At 43.6% G+C, this 20377-nt stretch overlaps 1 protein-coding gene across 3 annotated transcripts in view; it reads left to right on the plus strand.

The window, feature by feature from the left end:
- The window catches only part of arid3c (AT rich interactive domain 3C (BRIGHT-like)), a 91091-nt gene that overhangs the window by 9721 nt on the left and 60993 nt on the right, over positions 1–20377 (plus strand). For all 3 annotated transcript variants that reach the window (XM_086111709.1, XM_086111710.1, XM_086111711.1), the window contains exons 2-3: positions 443–515; positions 17326–17509. In XM_086111709.1, the coding sequence (XP_085967835.1) occupies positions 443–515; positions 17326–17509 (257 nt within the window). The remainder of the gene's footprint in view (positions 1–442; positions 516–17325; positions 17510–20377) is intronic.

Below are 20377 nucleotides of genomic sequence, written 5' to 3' on the forward strand. Positions count from 1 at the left end.
TTTAATGTATGCTGAAAAAAATATCGTTTTTGTCCTTTTTTTGTCTGTTTTGGCTAAAATTGGACTAAAACTAAAATACAGTCAGATGACTAAATTATGACGAAAACTTAAATTTTAGTTTAAAGACTCTTAACTAAAATTAAATTAAAAATTATTGTCAAAATTAATCTATTTTACAGTTAAAAAAAAGAGTCACAGTGCTTGGTACCCATCCCGACTACTGGCAAAGGGAAATAAATGTAAATGTTTTATTCTTTGTTGTTTCCTCCAAGTGTAGAGACATGAATGCTTCCCAATAGAATTGCTCATTGAGAAAAAAACATGAGAGCAAGACGTATCTCCCCACACAAGTTTTGCATTAAAATAACAAGCCCAATTTTCTTGAAAAAAAAAGTTAAATTTTATTTAACTTTAATTGATTGCTTTTTCCCCTTTTGTCTAGTTGTATGAACTGGATGATGATGGAAAGCGTAAAGAATTTCTGGATGATCTCTTCAGTTTCATGCAGAAACGTGGTAAGTTATCATCAACGTTTTGTAAAAGTTGAGATGCCAAAACAATGTCAGACAGAAATCTTGCCTACACTTATGGTTGAATAAATGATTGTTTACAGCATTCCATAACTACTTCGCTGTTTGGTGATTGCAGCTTCAGTCTATCGCAGGCTTTTCATTTGTGCCCATGAATTTATCTTTTGTGGGGTTACCTCGTAATTTTCTAGTTTTTCACAGATATCAAAAGACAGAAGAGCTGCGAGCTCTCATTTGTTGTGCAGGACATCATCATCATCTTCATCTTCATAACTATCTGCTTGCGTTCCGAGTTAATCCAAAATCAGCATTCACTATTCGTGTTCATATCAACAAGTGAATACAGAATGAACTTGAATCAGTTACTTATTGTACTTTCCCCACCCCAAAAATTATTTATCAAAATGGTAAAGGCAATTTTTTTTTGGGGGGGGGGGGGGTTCTCGATGTTCCTTCACCACTGTTCCATCACACTGGGTCGGTCTGGGGGGACAATGCCCTGACTGCCCAGGAATGGACCATGTGGATGGGTAACCCACACAGAGTGCAGGGTTCACATGCATTGTCCATCCAGAAACTGACACATTCTGGTCTGAATACTAAGCCCGGTGAGCTGACAGAATTCTTCTAGCATTACTAGAATACCCTCCTTTGAGCCACTCACCACAAGTGGATCATCGGTGAACACCAGCATGGCGATCTTGCGGTCACCCCAGGTTATGGATAAGAGGGTCCAGAGCAGGGGTGGGCAAACTTTTTGGCTTGGGGGCCACATTGATTTCTAAATTTGACAGGTGGGCCGGGTCAGCACGAGATACGGTACACATAAAAAAGGCATATGTTGACAGCCCATACCAAACATCAACAGAACAAAAGCATTACAGTATTAACAGACTTTTTAAAAATGAGAACAGTGAAACAACTCCGGGATATGTCCTGTATGAACGTCCAAGTATGTTAACAACATACATGTGTGACAACACAAGCAACAAAGTGCAACAATATATTGCCCAAAAACTCTTTATAACACAAAAACTGCAGCATACAGTACATGTATATATAAAAAAAATATATATAAGAAAGTTAGGACGATTTGCTACAAAATGAGATAAGTAACAGACCCTGGTACTTTTCTTTCCACTCACTAATTGCCTCGAACTTTACCCCCCGATCACCACACATGACAGCATTGCTCAGCTGATGTCGTGCAACGAACTTTTGAAGCCAGCCACGGGACGCTTTGAAGCCTTCGATGCTCATAGTTAGTGCTTTGGAACTTGCCTCATCTCTTTTTAGCGCTCCAGTTTGTGGAAAGTTTTTAACACGACAACAGTCAAACCAGTCCAGGAAACGTTCATTGACTCGACCGTCCGTCGAGCCGCAAGCAATTCACTCCGAGCAGGGAAATTGCCAGAATCGGACTGAGAAAGAACCTCTTCCTTGTTTTTCAAAGTCTCGTAGATTTGAGTCTGTCAGACTCCAAGCGTCTCCTGAACATTTCGTACATTGTACCCCGCTTCATTTAATCAATGTCACGATTTTGGGTGAGCCAAATAAGGTTTTGGATCCCAATAATCACAGAGGTCAACAAGATCTCCGTGACAAACAAATAGTTTAATGTATATAATAATAATGGTTAACAAAAAGCGCCCGCATCCAAAAGGCAAGGGAACAAAAATAGAACCGAGTATGCAAAAGTAAAACAACGTATAGAAAAACACACAAGAAAAATCCAATAAATAAAATAAAGGTCTGCCGAGCAGAGTAAATAGTACAGAGAAGCTTAGAGGCCCCAACTTGCGAGATGTCCCAGCCAGTCGCACATCCCTCGTCGACAGCCACACTTTCTGCCCCACCTGGTAGCTAGGCGCAGGGCGACGGCGGCGGTCAGCAATCTGCCGGTTCCTAGTGGCCATGCGTGACAGCACAGCCCTGGTCTCTCTCCACACGCGATGGGCCCGTTTCAGGTGGAGCTGTATGGACGGGAGTTCCACCTGACCCTCCTGGGAAGGAAACAGAGGAGGCTGATAACCATAAGCTGACATAAACGGAGACCGACCGGTGGCAGATGAGACGAGGGTGTTGTGGGCGTATTCCACCCACGGCAGGTGAGTCGCACAGCGCTGCGCTGCTTCCAAGTCCTGATTAGCGCGTTCTGTTTGTCCGTTGGACTGCCGGTGATATCCAGAAAACAAGCTAGCATTGGCCCCCAAGGCCCGACAGAACCGCTTCCATACTTGGGAGACGAACTGAGGACCCCGGTCAGACACAATGTCCACCGGGATCCCATGAAGACGGAAGACGTGATCGATGAGGACGTCGGCGGTCTCCAATGCGGATGGCAGTTTGGACAAGGCGACAAAATGGGCAGATTTAGAGAATCTATCCACAATGGTGAGTATAACGGACTTGCCCCGAGAAAGAGGCAGGCCTGTGACAAAGTCTATGGAGATGTGGGACCACGGCCTAGGCGGAACGGGTAGAGGCTGCAGCAACCCGGCCGGTGGTTGACGGGATGATTTACTGCATGCGCAGTCAGGGCAGGCCTGGACGAAATCCCGTAGATCCTTCCGCAGCTCCGGCCACCAAAACCGCTGGGAGACGAGTTGTAAGGTCCAGTTCACCCCAGTATGGCACGCAACATGAGACAAGTGCCGCCACTGCAATACGTCAGAGCGCAAAGGTAAGGGTACAAAAAGTTGCCCTGCGGGACACCCAGCCGGGACTGGGGTTCCGCTCTGGGCCTCCTGGACCCTCCATTCGATCTCCCATCGTAGGGCCCCCAAAATACAATGGTCGGGAAGAATGTTCTGTGGTTCGCTGCTTCTCTCCGCGGGGTCATGGATCCGGGAGAGAGCATCAGGTCGTATGTTCTTGGAACCAGGACAGTTAGTCAGTGTGAAGTTGAACCGTGTCAGAAGAAGCGCCCACCGGGCTTGATGTGAGTTGAGTCTCTTGGCCAAGCGAATGTATGCGAGGTTCTTGTGGTCGGTGTACACAGTAAACGGTTCAGTCCCCTCAAGGCAGTGCCGCCATTCCTGCACAGCTAGCAGTTCTCGATTCTCCACGTCATAGTTGGCTTCGGCTGGACCTAGATGACGTGAGAAGAGGATGCAAGGGTGGAGTCTCTGGTCAACTGGGGATTGCTGAGACAGTACCGCCCCCACCCCTGAATTCGAAGCGTCCACCTCGACAACAAAAGGAAACGATGGGTTAGGACAGGGGTCGGGAACCTATGGCTCGCGAGCCATATATGGCTCTTCTAATGGCTGCATATGGCTCGCAGAAAAATCTTTAACTCATTGAATAACACCCCTTTTTCCCTGGAGCATTGTTCGGAAGAAAAGAAGGGAAGGAGACGGACAAAGACACACCTGAGTTTGTTGAAAAAATTAGAACTGTGGTTGTGGTTTTATTATTTTTTTTAAACGCAGATTTTATTCATGGTTTTCACAGTCTCAGCAAGTACAGGTACTGTACGTCTTTGTCCGTCTCCGTGCTTTCTTCCGTTCCACTTGAGAGGCGTTCATGGCCGCCTACGAAAAACGTAAATTAATTCTTACTTCAATGAAACTACGAAGGAAATCAAGCGAGGAAATCACCAAATAAGTTCTGTAGGGGGGGATATAGAATTTATTTTGTGATTTCCTCGCTTGATTTTCTGTTTTGATGCATTCTTTTCAATTTTCGGAATTTCATTTAAGTCATTGAATACCACCCCTTTTCACTGGAGCAACCCCCTTAATCCCTCACATTTTACTGAATTTTGACTGATTTGCAAGGCCCACAGAATTTTCTGTTCTATGGCTATATATACATGCAACCTGTCAAAAGAAAGGTGAGACTCTCTTCTTTCAGCAGAAAAAAAGTTTGTTTCTATCTTTCTCCCTTCGTTGGCAATCAGTATTAGAAAACTGCTAAGTTTGATGAAAAAGGCCGCTTTTCTGCAGAAATCCAGAGGAAATGAGCTTTTTGTAAAAGCATACATTTCAAGCATCATTTCAAGTTTTACACTATTTTTTGCTTTTGTGGCAGCTCAAATACCTCAATAATGTGTTCCTCCTACAAAAGAACATTTCAAATAATGTTTTTGTAGCAAAATAATTTATTTGCACACAACAAAACTATTGAACTATGAACAAAAGTGCAAATTGAACAATGAACGAAAGTGTAGCTCTGGAGAGGATGGTTTTTGGCTTCCATCCAGTTTGTCACCACATTAATTCATCCCACCACGTCCAGCTGCACGACCTATAAATTATGGAAACATAAAAAGTTGCAAATATACGTATATTGCTGCAGAGTGAGGTAGAATACTTTTATTTACCTTTCTTTCCACCACCAAAGCAAGGAGCCGTCATCTTTTGGCTTCTGGTTGGACAATCTGTAATTTATAGAGGTATGTACAATTACCACACTTTTATTTTTCTATTTTTTTTATTGTTGCTTTCCACTTACATTTCAACATCTCTCACACGCACATACATGCTCGCACACTGCTATTTACACCATTCATTCCACGTTGCTCAGCATCCAATTTGAAATGAAATGGAATATGAATTTAACACGAGTGGTTTTAGCAGAGCTGAGCGGACCAAATGTGTCCTGTTTTTTTTTTTTTTTTTTTTTTTTAAACCTCTGGCGACACGCAAGTCAGCACATTTACGGCGCATATTTTCATCCACATCTACGAGACGCATCAACCGTACATAAATAATTAGTGTTACTGGCAACTTTATAGTATAGCGGGGAATGTAGCGGTGCATAAAAGTGACTGATGAGGCATAAGAAGTGATGAAGTTTTGAATGGGAACTTGCAAGCTAGTCAGCAGTTACCTCCTTGTTCCAGCGGCTCTGGCGAGAACTCTCAGCTGCTTTCCGTTATGTCCGAAGGCACGTATTCGTCCGACAGATCAGGATCCAAATCGCTCTCCAATTCATCGTCTTCGCCGTCGTCATTACGAGACGATTCCAACGAATCACTGACGTGTGCCCGGCGTCGGCCATTCGAACAATGCAGCCTCTTTGCCGTCATCGCTGGAAGTCGCCGGGGAGATGATTTGTGGGCGATGTGGGGCATCGGGAGGCACAAAATGCTCTGCCAAGCGATGGTCCCTGACGTGGAGCATGTTCATCTTCATCAGATGAACTCGAAACTCGGCGTGAGCTATGCACGCCATGTTTGCGCAGGCTGATGTTCGTTTGACGGGTGCTGCTTTCGATTACGTGACCGAAGCGTCATCTTCTCTTCCACACAAACACCATCTCCTTTGTTGTTTTGTTTCGAGGACGCTTTTATATCGAAAAAAACCAATCCTTTTTAGTTAGTTGTTTCCTTTTCTCCATCGATGCTAGTTGCTAATGTTCCAATCCACGATCCACATATGCCCCTCCTCCACTATACGCCCTTTCTACTACTTCTGCGGCGTGATCCTGGTGGATTTTGGCACCACTGCCACCCGATGGCCATTTTTTTGCTATTTAACATTGCCGTCAAGACTAATCCTTTGGTGAGAAGTTGCATCAGACTCTCTTGCACCCTCCCCCATGAAAAAACTTGATTGACGTATTAATACGGCCATGGCGAGGGAGCGGCTATGCGCTAATTGACGTATTTATACGTCAAAGGGTGTAAATGATTTAATTATGAAAAAAAAATCATGAGACTCCTTTGCGCATGGGCGAACCGACGACTGGAAAGCCGGTTCATGGCGATTTTAGCGGGAAAGTGGCAAACATACATGTCATTGTGTCTAATTATCCATCGATCAATCGCCTTGGCAGCGCAGATGAGGCAGAGACACTGTTCAAGTGCGTTTGCCTAATTTGCTGTCGAAAATAGTGGCCGATGTGCGCATGTGCGTGAGATCAGGAAATAAACTTCCCTCGTTTTAATCGCGCTGTCAGTTCATTTTAGAGACCCTTTTGAGAAGATGGCTAAAAGAAAAAAGACGAGTATCGTACTTTTCAGCAGGAATGGACAGAGGAATTTGCCTTTATGGAGAGAGCAGGTTCCGCAGTGTGCCTAATATGCGGCGATAAAATTGCATCGATGAAAAGGTCCAATATAAATACATTTGCATCGAAATATATTGTGGGGTACAGCAGGAAAAAAGCATGTCAAGAGCTTCTATCAAGAGTGCAAGCTCGTCAGCAGCAACTCCGTGTTTGGACCCAACAAGGTGACTGGAATTCGGCTAGCTTTTGTGAGAAACGGAAAGCCCTTCACGGATGGGGAGTACGCCAAAGCATTCATGCTTGATGTTGCCAATGAACTGTTTGATGACTTTTCGGATAAGGACAAGATAATTAAACGGATAAAAGACATGCCTCTGTCGGCAAGAACTGTTCACGACCACACCGTCATGATGTCAAATCAAATCGAGGCAAGGCAAGTGAAGGACATAAATGCAGCACCTGTTTTTTCTCTTGCCTTGGATGAATCAACGGACGTAAGCAATTTATCCCAGTTCAGCGTGATTGCAAGGTATGTCGTCGGTGACACACTATATGAGGAAAGTCTTGCAGTTTTGACGATGAAAGGGACAACAATAGGGGAGGATTTATTCAAGTCCTTCATTGAGTTCGCTAAAGAAAAAAATCTACCGATGGATAAACTTGTTCCGTGCATGGTGAGGAAACAGTGGATTCGTGGCACTTCTTCGTGAGCATGAAAAGAGACACATCGTAAGTTTTCACTGCATCCTAAATCAGGAGGCGCTTTGTGCTCAGATGTGTGGCGAGCAGCTTGGAGAGGTGATGTCGCTGGTCGTTCGGGTGGTCAATTTTATTGTTGCCCGAGCTTTAAATCATCGCCTGTTTAAAACACTGCTGGATGAAGTTGGGAATAATTATCCTGGTCTGCTTCTGCACAGCAATGTGCGTTGGTTGTCAAGGGGGAAGGTGCTCAGCCGTTTTGCGGCTTGTCTGAGCCAAATCCGGACTTTTCTTGGAATGAAAAATGTCGAGCATCCCAAGTTAGCTGACACTGAGTGGCTCCTGAAATTCTACTGTCTCGTGGATTTGACTGAACATCTAAACCAGCTCAATGTGAAAATGCAAGGCGTTGGAAATACAATTTTATCCCTGCAACAAGCAGTGTTTGCAATTGAAAACAAGCTACAACTTTTCATCGCCGACATTGAATCAGGTCGTTTACTACACTTTGAAAATCTGGGAGAGTTTAAAGAGGCATGCACATCAAGTGACCCTGCTCAACATTTTGATCTTCAGCAGCTAGCAGGATTCACATCTAATCTCCTCCAGTCATTCAAATCGCACTTTGGAGAATTTCGTGAGCGCTGTCGTCTTTTTAAGTTCATCACCCATCTGCACGAGTGTACAGTGGACAGCGCTGACCTGAGTTACATTCCCGGTGTCTCAGTCAGAGATTTTGAGCTACAAGCTGCTGACCTGAAGGCCTCAGACATGTGGGTGAATAAGTTCAAGTCACTGAATGAAGATTTGGAAAGACTTGCACGACAGCAAGCAGAGTTGGCAAGCCAACACAAATGGGCAGAAATGAAAAAACTTCAACCCGCAGACCAGCTGATTGTCAAAACTTGGAACGCGCTTCCCGTCACATACCACACACTGCAGCGTGTGAGTAATGCTGTACTGACAATGTTTGGCTCTACCTATACATGTGAGCAGTCTTTCTCACATCTAAAGAACATTAAGACCAACCTACGATCACGTTTAACGGATGGAAGTCTCAATGCCTGCATAAAGCTTAACCTCACCAAGTATCAACCAGCCTACAAAGCCATCAGCAAAACCATGCAGCACCAGAAGTCACATTAATGGTAAGAAATACTCATCATTGATAAGCATCAGCATAACAATGTTGTTAAAAATCATTCAGAGTCTTATTGTACTTTAAAAGTGTTGAAATTACATAAAATAAGATAAGAAAACCTTTATTAGTCTCGCAATGGAGAAATTCCCAATTCACAGCAGCAAAGTTATGAAAGGAAGAAGTAGAACAACAAAATATAGGAGCTGCTGGAAAGGCAGCCACTCTCGCGGCGCCATTTTGAAGTAAAAAATAACACAACACAACACAACACATAGGACACAGACAGTCGTGCAATCTTCACCACTTTTCTGCATACACTTGTCTGAAGCAGTTATAGATGAAAGAGGAGAGGATCAAAGTGTCCTTTCACCAGTGGGTCAGAGACGTCATGCTGAAAATGTGCACACGTCTGCTACAAGCTAAGTTTTGAAAGCAAACACGAAGCTGTCGCGTCCATTGACGAAAAGAGATTAGTTCACTTCTCCTGTCCCACTTAATCCGCTTCAAATTCCAAGCCGCGACTCCCAGTTCCAAATCCGCATCGGCGCTCCGCGCTAACGCTCCTTTCTTCTCATCGTCGGCTCCTCAAGCCTTACATCCATCCAGCCGCAGACCGTTCAACAGCACCGATCTCTCCGCTGAACAAAGCGGGGCTGTGAAAAATGCTGCCCATTACAGGTGCAAGACACAAGCGCCCCGGGACTGTCCAGCAACGACAGTCAAATGGCGCCGACATTCCTCCCAGTCAAAAACAGTGCTGGTATACCCATGCTGCCGAGAAGGCACAACCACAGAGCACAGGGTCTCCTCCTTGATGAATGTCATGGCCAAAAAATGCTGAAAAAAGTCCACATTGGGTCCACACGACACAACAAACACAGTGACAAAACAAACACAAAAAAAAAAAAAAAGCAAGGCTCATGAGAGCACTTGACTTCAAATGCACACATTACTTGTATTTTTAATTTTAAACATATTGTATGGCTCTCACAGAATTACATTAAAAATTATGTGGTGTTTATGGCTCTCTCAGCCAAAAAGGTTCCCGACCCCTGGGTTAGGATGTTGCAAAACCGGGGGGTTCGTGAAGGCCTTCTTCAGTTCCAAAAACGCATTGTCGGCGTCGGTGTCCCACCTAAAGGGAACCTTGACTGAGGTCAACCGGGTCAGAGGTAGGGCTCTCTGGCTGTAGTTCTGGATAAACCGGCGATAAAAATTAGCGAAACCCAAGAAACGTTGCAACTGCTTCCTAGTGGTAGGCGTAGGCCACTCTACCACCGCCTTAACTTTGGCAGAGTCAGCTCTCAGCCGCCCCTTCTCAAGAACAAAACCTGGCAATGAAATGGGCTCAACATGAAACTCGCATTTCTCAGCCTTGACGAATAGCCGGTTTTCCAACAGTCGCCGTAGAACAAGTCGGACATGGTGTTGGTGCTCTTGAAGAGTACGCGAAAATCTCAAAATGTCGTCCAAATAGACAAAACAAAATACATTCAGAAAGTCTCTCAACACATCATTAATGAGACTCTGGAATACGGCCGGTGCGTTGGTTAACCCGAATGGTATTAAGTATTAAGTATTCAAAATGCCCCAAAGGTGTCTTGAATGTTGTCTTCCATTCATCCCCCTCCCGAATACGGACCAGATGGTAAGCACTGTGTAGATCTAATTTGGAAAATATAGTGGCAGATAGTTGGCAATCTAACAATGGTAGGGGATATTTACTTTTGACGGTAATCTCATTCAGTCCCCGATCGTCGACACAAGGGCAAATGACTTGTCTTTCTTTTCTATGAAGAAAAAAACCCGCCCCTCAAAGGGGATCGAGAAGGCCTGAGAAGGCCAGCTGCGAGAGAGCTGTCAATGTACTCTCTTAACGCGTCTCGTTCCGCGTGAGAAACCTGATAAAGACGTGAACTCAGAAGAGGGGCGTTGTTAATTAATTCGATTGTACAATCATACGGTTGGTGCAGCGGCAAGGACTGAGCGCGGTCTTTGCGAAACACTTGACGCAAATCATGGTAAATACTCGGGACATTATCCAAACATATAGCTTCAGGTGGATTGTTACGTGCCGGCCTTCTGTTGTCGGCTGCCGACTGCAAACAGTGAGCATAACAAAACGGACTCCAATGCTCGATAGTGGGACGTTCCCAGGAGATGACGGGATTATGGGTCTTCAACCACGGCAATCCCAAAACGAACGGTACAGAACGGGACCTCATTAGATAAAACTACCTGTATTCAATGTGGTTGCCTGATACCTTTAACTTTAATGGGCAGGTGATCTGTTTCACCTCCGCCAGGAGTCGGCCATCCAAATCGTGAACCCTTTTTATGTCTTTTAACTCTTCCACCTGACAATCCAGTTCGTTTGCCAACATAGGGTCTAAAAAATAATCATCCGCACCGGAGTCCACCAGTGCCCGAATCGGAAGAGCCCATGAAGAACCGTAAATAGTTCCTTCTAATTCCAGTCTCTTAGGAAGTCCCCAAATGGACTTCTCCCTGCTCGGCTCCCGTGAGATGGTGCTGGATGTAAACTCACATTTGTCAGAGCGCATCGCAAGGCAGCTCGGGGTAATGGGACAGTCGGCCACTTGATGTCCCTGTTGACCGCAGGAGAAGCAGGCCTGGTCCCGAATCCGGCGCCGTCTCTCCTCTAGCCCCAAATGTCCACCTCCCAGCTGCATGGGCTCCTCATCGGTATCGACAGTCTGGGTACTGGAGAGATGCTCTGGTCTGGACGGTCACCAGGACTCGCGGGAAGCCGGCCGACCACCCTCACGACGGGGCTGGGAAAGAGCGTTTTCCCGTACGTCTCCACGTTCCGGCAAGTGATTGTCCAAAACAAGGGCCAGGTTAATAAGGTCCTCTAAAGTGGTGCTGTCGTCACGGATTGCCAGTTCATCCTTCAAAGAAACATTTAATCCGCGCTGAAACAAGCCACATAGAGCGTGGTCATCGTAACCACTCTGGGCGGCCAAGATCCGAAACGAAATTGAGTATTCGGCAACGGATTGTTTCCCTTCCCGAATAGCCAATAGCCGTCCTTCGGCCTCTCTTCCCATGACAGGATGGTGGAACACACGACGAAACTCGGCGACAAAATCCGGGAAGGAAGACCGAATCACGGGTTGAGCATGGCTAATTTCCACTGCCCATGACGCCTGACCACTCAATAGGCTCGTAACGAATGCCACCTTGGTAGAATCTTTCTCATACGCTGAAGGCTGCTGGTCAAATATGAGTGAGCATTGGTCCAAAAATTGGCCGCAGAGCCCTGGTTCGCCACCATATCGTGCGAGATGAGGAAAATTAGGTTCCCGCACCATAATCGGGGGTAATGGTGCAGGAATAGCCTTAGTTGCTCCCGAGGATGGCGTTTCTCAGTAGCTTGCTTGTTCCATCTGGGAACTCAAATCATCAAGTCGATGAGCCAGCATGGTGACTGCCTCCCGGAGCTCCGCGAGCGCTTGTCCCTGCTGGCCCACTAGTTGCCCCTGGCTGGTCAAGGCGGTCATTATCTTATTCACGTCTACGGGATCCATCTTGGTCTGAGTATTTCTGTCACAATTTCGGGCGAGCCGAATAAGGTTTTGGATCCCAATAATCGCAGACGTCAACAAGATCTCCGTGACAAACAAATAGTTTAATGTATATAATAATATTGGTTAACAAAAAGCCCTTGCATCCAAAAGGCAAGGGAACAAAAATAGGACCGAGTATGCAAAAGAAAAACAACGTATAGAAAAACACGTGAGAAAAATCCAAAAAATAAAATAAAGGTCTGCCGAGCAGGGTAGATAGTACCGAGAAGCTTAGAGCGAAAAACACGACGAGAACGATAACAGAAAAAGGTCAATGAGCGTGGAAGTAGCAATGCAATACACAATACTCCGACAACCCTTTGACAGCCGAAGGGCCCTATATACAATGTCCCTTAATTACAAGATTGGCAGCAGGTGTGCAACCAGAAAATAAGCTCGGACTGCCACCTGCTGGCCAGGCCGAACAACAGAACCCTGACAATCAGATGCATATCACTTTCTCTTCCGTGATCATTACTATTCCTCTTCGTTTGGATGCCATGGTCTACAGGGCGTAAATAAATGAATGAAATTAAAATCTTTCGCAATTCCAGTAAAACTTACTGCAATCAAGAGTCACTTGCACATCACTGTTTTGGATCCAATGATAGAAAATAGCAGCGGTGCGGACACACTTATTCCGTCGTATCGAGCGGGAGTTGCTGGAGTTGGCGCTACTGTGGGCTTCCGTATGGCTTCCGGAACTTGCGTTGTTACGAATCGATCGTTAATGTAATAAATAGAGTCATAGAAAGTTTAATGCATCCGATTTTTTTTTGTTTGTTTTTTACCGGGTTCGGGACGTTGTTTATTGAAGAATTGAACAAAAAGAGGTCTGCAGGTGGTATAAGATTTCTCCCTCTATCTCTCTCCCTATCTCTTCGTCTCCCCCTCCCTCCCTGTGCTCTGCAACTTCAAGTAACTGCGCCACCTGGCGTTGAAATACCTGTCATTACAAGTCCAAATGAAATGAATGCAATCATTCACATCGAACCTTAATTGTGTACCAACCTTCGGCGGGCCGGATTAAAAAGACCAACGGGCTGGATCCGACCCGCGCGCCGTAGTTTGCCCACCTCTGAGTTTCAATCTGGATATGAATCAGATTCATTGGCCAAGGATGTAAAAAAAAACACAAACAAATAATTTACTTTTCCAGTTACAACCTGTCCAGAGGAACTAAACAAAACAATGACCAACAGGGGGAGACAGAACGGGAAGCCTTGCGGTGAGCTGTTAAGCACCCCGATATCTTAGATGTGAAAAGAAAATACAGTCAAACCTCGGTTTTCGAACGTCTCTGTTCTCGACCAAATCGGTTTTCGACCAAAAATTTCGAGTTTTTTACGCCTCGGATTATGACCGAAAATCGGTTCTCGAACAAGCCGAGCGCACATGAATTCACCACTTGACTCCTCTCGCCTTACACTTTCTCGTGTAGCATTCTATTGTGAGAAGACGTCTTTAATAATGATGTTTTTTTTTGAAAGAGCGTGGTTTCGGTTTTCGAACAAATCGGTCAGTCTGCAAGGGCCCTTCATTGCTGCTCGCAGCTCGAATTATGTTTTTTTTTTTTTTGTCTTCTGTGTCACTCGTAAAAAGAGAGGGAGGCTTTTGTGTGCTATATGTGTACTGTGTATATGCGTCAGCGGTCTGTAAGATTTTGGATTTGGATAAACTTTATTGTCAAATGTACTGTATGTGAAACATACAGCACAAATGAAATTTCAGACTATTTAATTCTTTTCCATGATCTGTGTGAACTGGATGATTTATTCAAACATCAACTGATGGCAAACGGGGAAATAATCTGTCTGCCTTTTATTTTTCTCAAAATCACAGTGTCTGGGCAGTTTTCCAACTGGCTTTATATCACCAGCCAAATTAACTGATACTCGTGTAAAATAAGTACCTTGCTCAGCCCAACCATCTATCTATCTATCTATCTATCTATCTATCTATCTATCTATCTATCTATCTATCTATCTATCTATCTATCTATCTATCTATCTATCTATCTATCTATCTATCTATCCATCTATCCATCTATCCATCCATCTATCTATCCATCCATCTATCCAGCTATCCATCTATCTATCTATCAGTGTTGTGTCCAAGGACCGGCAACCCGAGGCCAAGGACCGAAGCTGAGGCCTAGCCGAGGACATGTATAAAACAATGCTATCATACCACTTGGCAGGTCTGATGATTTGCAACACCCCTCCATCATAACCCCTTGCACTCCCTAACGCTTGAATGAAGTGTTTTTATTCAAAGAGTAGAACAGTCAGGGTACGTGTTATTTATACTGAGAAAAACTCAAATAAAAGCATATGATATACATTCATGAATTAATGTTTTAGTGCAGTAGTTTCTTAATATGAAGTAAATCAACACTCAACAGGCATGATGTGGCACGGAAGACAAGTTGAGAAATGACTTTGCATAGAAGTCAATCACTGAGTGCAGAAAAAGCGGTAATCTCTGCAGTGATAATTTTACAGTTTACCGGCAGCGAGTCCTAGGGACTCGCTAATCAGAAATGTATGAGTCCCATTATGCATTGAGAGAGTCCCAAATTTCGAATTCTGAAATGGTCTACTTATTCAATTGCATGTGAAAATAACACAAACAACAACATATACATACAATGATAAACAAATGCTGCAAAATTTTAAATAATTCAGTAGCAGGCCTGAGGATTTCGGAAATTCATGGTAACCGTTTTTCGGTTCCGTTGGATTACCCAATGGGAAACCATGGTAACTAATCTTGGGTTCCGTAAACGTTCATCATGGGAACCCATTTTTCTATTTTGACTGATAATTCATAATGAGGAATTCTGACACTCAAAAATATCATGTTTCAAGGGTAAATGTTTGAAAACTATGCATTAACAATGAACATGACATCAGCAGCTGTGTACTCCAGGTTTATTCCAAAAAATAAATGGATCAAAAACTGGTGTACTCATGTGGCATCATCAGAGTATTTTTTCCAATTTCACACTGCAAAGATTAATTTACTGTGAATCATTAATACAGGTAAGTATTGATGTGGCTTGACATCCTCTTCCCAAGACGATGCGTGTGTAATCTACGATCAATTTGACGAAAGAATTTAACACACGTCATCATGAGTTCTACCAACAGTTAACATGAGCATGACAACACCTTGTGACGAATGTTTTATTCATAAAGTTACCATGCTACAACCACTAAATTATAGAATAACCAATACTGTTTCATAATATTTTTCATAACGATTAGCCTACAAATCTAATGACCAACTTGCCTCGTAATCGTGCCTCTCGTCGTATCTCGCTCTCGTGTTCTGTGCATACATTCCAGATGAGTTTAGTGATACGCCCTTTGGACGATTCATACGAAAAATCAGACTGGCATTCCCATTTCTTAAATGTCGTAATTAGTAGACCTTTGTGAGTTTTTTTTCGCCGCCATCTCAAACTGACTAAAATAGCAACCTGCATGCGCACATAAATCTGTTGTATCCCCCCACCCCCAACACTGAAAACAAAACAAAACGAAAGGAAATTAGAAGAAAGACACTCACACACCACACCACAAGCACACATACAGGCACAGTGAAATCGTGTTGTTCACAGTCAACTCGTGTGCGGTGACTTTTATAGTTAAACTATTTTTCGGTACCGTGAAAATGACACCACGGAAACGACACACTACCGGTAACGATTGTTACCGTGAAATCCTCAGGCTTGCCGTAGTTTTTTTTTTGTTTGTTTATTTGTTTTGACTGAGAAATGTCCTTGCGTCCCAAAAACGCACATTATTTGGAACTGTGCGTCCCGTGGGAAAATTATGCGTCAAGGACGCGGGACGCAGAGGTAACGAGATGGCTGAATCTCTAAACATTCTCTGAGTACTACTATTATTACCACTACCACTAATACTACATTAATTAATACCTTCCACTTCACAATAATAATAATAAATAATTAAATCAACCATTATTTTAAACTATGTATTATCAATATTCATTATTCCAAACATGAGAAAGCATTCAGCAAACATAACTAGAATCGAGCAAAAGGACTCCAAATCCTTGACTTGACTCCGAGGTCAAGGCCAAGGACCAAGGACTTGACTCCGAGGCCAAGGCCGAGGACCAAGGACCGCCCTTCGGTCCTCGAGCCGGTCCTTGGCCTCGAGGACCGGCTCGAGGAACACATCACTGATATCTATCTATCTATCTATCTATCTATAATCCAAAATACAGGATTACTGAGATATATATTCATTATGGACGAAATGGGATGGATGTTTTCCATAATTGTCTGAACTCCATGAATATATATTTTTATTTTTTTTAAACAATTAAACATTAAATAACCACTGGTTTGCAGTCCTGTAAGGCTTGTCCTTTGCGTTCTTGATCTAAATGCTTTTGATATGAGGGATTATAGTATATATCCTTACAGGGAGGTGAAACCATGTGATTTTATGAACGTGTTAAACAGGATTAAAAGGCAATAAATAGTCTTACACATTTATAGGATGGCTCTAGTCATAGGCTACTTACTATTTTCAAAGGGTCAGTAGAACTTTCACAGGATCAGTTGTCTTCAACTGGACGCATTTTTTTCACCCCCATTAATTAGGCCAATTCCTTAATCTATGAAAGTTCACTGCTGATGCAAATTTTTGGTCTAACTCATGCCTCTTCTGCTGGTTTCAAGTTCTTTAGCCTGAGACTTATAAATGACATTGTCTATAGAGGAGAGGGGTCATCAATCTTCTGTTTTATTGAGTCTCATTCATTCCCATGTCAGGACCACAAAATGAACCCATCATTCCTGAACTTAATTGATGTGGTTTTATTGCTACCTGATGCGATACTTCAAACTCTCCTCCACTTCACTGTATAGGTCTCACTGCCATTTGCACTTTCTGGAGCTATTGATCCCTATTATGGTAAATCTAACAGGCACAATGGACCTGTAGCAGCAAGATGCAGGTTAATTATCTCAGGGTCAATCACAGTGGAATCTTAAAACGAGTGGAAATTCTGTCTTACTGGCTGATATTTAATTGCAAAGCCAACTTATTGTTTCTTTTGTTTGCGAAAAAGCATCACATCTTTTTTCATTTTCTTTTTTTTCTGTATGATACAATAGTTACATCTATCACAACATATTTGTGAAGTTGTTGGTTTCCACACATTCCATACCATTTAAAGCCGCCATCGCCATTCACTTCACAGAAAATGAAGTGGAACTTTTTCTATGTCATATTTCTTTCTGTGAATAAAGCTATCAGCTCTTTGACTGGCTTAGGATAAATTGTTTTTATCAGGATGCAAACACCTATCGATGGGAGGAACAAAAGTTAATGGGATGAATTGTTGATATTGTGTTGGCTTTCTGCAGGGACCCCAGTGAATCGGATTCCTATCATGGCAAAGCAGGTGTTGGATCTCTACACACTCTACAAGCTTGTCACTGAAAAAGGCGGCTTAGTTGAAGTCATCAATAAGAAAATGTGGCGTGAGATCACCAAAGGCTTGAAGCTTCCTACCTCCATTACCAGTGCAGCTTTTACACTCCGAACACAGTGAGTATGAGCAGAAGTGATCACTTGAGATGCTTGATAACCTGCACTTAAGTCAGGGGATAATCACAAGGGATTCATTTTAATTATAAACTTCTCTTTTGCATAAATCCCACTCAAACTTCGAATGTTCTAAAAACGACTCTCAAATTCTTTAACTGACAATCATAGTTATTTATAGAAACTCAAATTTTTGATGATTTTTTTTTTTAAAAACATGCTGTGACCCGTTGCGACTGGTTGGGTCCTTGATATCGTCAATTGCTATGGTGCTTTATGTCAGGGATTGCCAACCAGTCAGAGACTAAGAGCCAATTTTTTTACTGTGTTACTGCAAAGAGCCACACACGCACGCGCGTGTGCACACACACACACACACACACGCACACCTCTTTGCCCAAAGGTCGACTTTTGGAGCAACCAACCTCCCATGATCGACCAGATCGCGCACGTGCAAGCATATGAACACACACACACACACACGACCATGCACCCGCGCACATACGCATGCACGCCACGATGAGCAACAGCCGGAGCGCCCGAACATAAATGAAACCTAAGGACACAAACACACAAATCTTTTTTTTCCTCCCCCCCATTTCTTCCTTACACTTCTTGCGGTCACTTGAGACCAGTCTGCTGGCTCTGGGTCGATTGCAATCGATGTATTGGGAACCCCTGCCTAACACAGAGGTAATTCGCTGACTAGCTTAGCATTTAGCGCCGTTGTCTGCGCATGAGCAGTGATGCAGTCATCTGATTGGTTGCTTGCCCTCTATGTCAATCAAGTAACGGGATTGATGATAGGCTGACGTAGTACGTTCTGTGTATTTAGTGCCTTTTCGATGCTTGTTGTGTGAAAAGCCCGGGAGCCGCATTGAACCAGCCAAAGAGCTCGCGAGCTGCGGGTTGGCCACCCCTGGTTTTGAGAATTCAGAGCCCGTTGTCCCAATGCATTGAAACGAGACGAGTCATTGGATAAATGCTGGTTTTGTCCCGCCCATCGGACGCTCAGCGTCTCTGGGAGTCTATGGACAGCAGAGATGTGCTCCTCGAGCCGGTCCTTGGTCCTCGGCCTTAGCCTCGGAGTCAAGTCCTTGGTCCTTGGCCTTGGCCTCGGAAGTCAAGTCCTTGGCCTTGGCCTTGGCCTCGGATTGCCGGTCCTCGGACACAATGAGGGATTAGAGCCTCGAATCCCTTGTCAAAAGACCGCTAAAATCACGAATGAATCTAATAAATTCCATCGAAGGAAACCCATATTAATGGATTAATTCTGTCGCTTTAAGAGGGGTGGGTCTGCCACTGACAGGTGACAGTTAGCGCAACGTGTAAAGAGCGGCATCACAGTTAGTTTCAATCACGGTAGTGGTAATAATAGTAGTACAGTACTCAGAGAATGGTTAGAGATTCAGCCATCTCGTTACCTCTGCGTCCCGCGTCCGAGACGCATAATTTTCCCACGGGACGCACAGTTCCAAACAATGTGCGTTTTGGGGACGCAAGGAAATTTCCCAGTCAGAACAAACAAACAAACAAAAAAACTACGGCAAGCCTGAGGATTTCACAGGAACAATCGTTACCGGTAGCGTGTCGTTTCCGTGGCGTCATTTTCACGGTACCGAAAAATAGTTGAATTATAAAAGTCACCGCACTTGAATTGACTTTGTGATCCACGAGATTTCACTGCGCCTGTATGTGTGTTTGTGGTGTGGTGTGGTGTGTGAGTGTGTTTCTTCTAATTTACTTTAGTTTTGTTTTGTTTTCAGTGTTGGGGGGGCACAACAGATGACGTTATGTGCGCATGCGGGTTGTTATTTTAGTTCGCAAACTGAGGAATGGCGCGGATGAAAGTTTGAGATGGCGGCGAAAAAAACTCACCAAGGTCTACTAATTACGATATTTAAGAAATGGGAATGCGTGTCTGATTTTTTGTATGAATCGTCCAAAGGGCGTATCACTAAACTCACCTGTGATGTATGCACAGAACGCGAGAGCGAAATACGACGCGAGGCACGATTACGAGGCAAATTGGTCATTAGATTTGTAGGCTAATCGCTGTGAAAAATATTATGAAACAGTATTGGTTATTCTCTAATTTACTGGTTGTAGCATGGTAACTTCATGAATAAAACATTCGTCACAAGGTGTAGTAATGCTAATGTTAACTGTTGGTAGAACTAATGATGACGTGTGTTAAATTCTTTCGTCAAATTGGTCATAGATTATACATGCATCGTCTTGGGAAGAGGATGTCAAGGCACATCAATACTTACCTGTATTAATGATTACCAGTCAATTAATCTTTGCAGTGTGAAATTGGAAAAAATACTCTGATGATGCCACATGAGTACACCAGTTTTTGATCCATTTATTTTTTGGAATAAACCTGGAGTACACAGCTGCTGATGTCATGTTCATTGTTAATGCATAGTTTTCAAACATTGACCCTTGAAACATTATACTTTTGAGTTTCGGAATTCTTGATTATCAATATCAGTCAAAATAGAAAAATGGGTTCCCATGATGAACGTTTATGGAACCCAACATTTGTTATTGTGGTTTCCCATTGGGTAATCCGACGGAACCGAAAAACGGTTACCATGAATTTTCGAAATCCTCAGGCCTGCTACTGAATTATTTAAATTTTTGCAGCATTTGTTTATCATTGTATGTATATGTTGTTGTTTGTGTTATTATCAATTGAATAAGTAGACCCTTTCAGAATTCGAAAATTGGGACTCTCTCAATCCATAATGGCACTCATACTTTTCTGATCAGCGAGTCCCTGGGACTCGCTGCCGGTAAACTGTAAAATTATCATTGAGAGATTACCGCTTTTTCTGCAGTCAGTGATTGACTTCTATGCAAAGT

This window comes from Hippocampus guttulatus, chromosome 5, assembly GCF_054856545.1.
Source record: "Hippocampus guttulatus isolate MCC_2025c chromosome 5, RoL_Hgut_1.0, whole genome shotgun sequence".
NCBI classification, from domain to species: Eukaryota; Metazoa; Chordata; class Actinopteri; order Syngnathiformes; family Syngnathidae; genus Hippocampus; species Hippocampus guttulatus.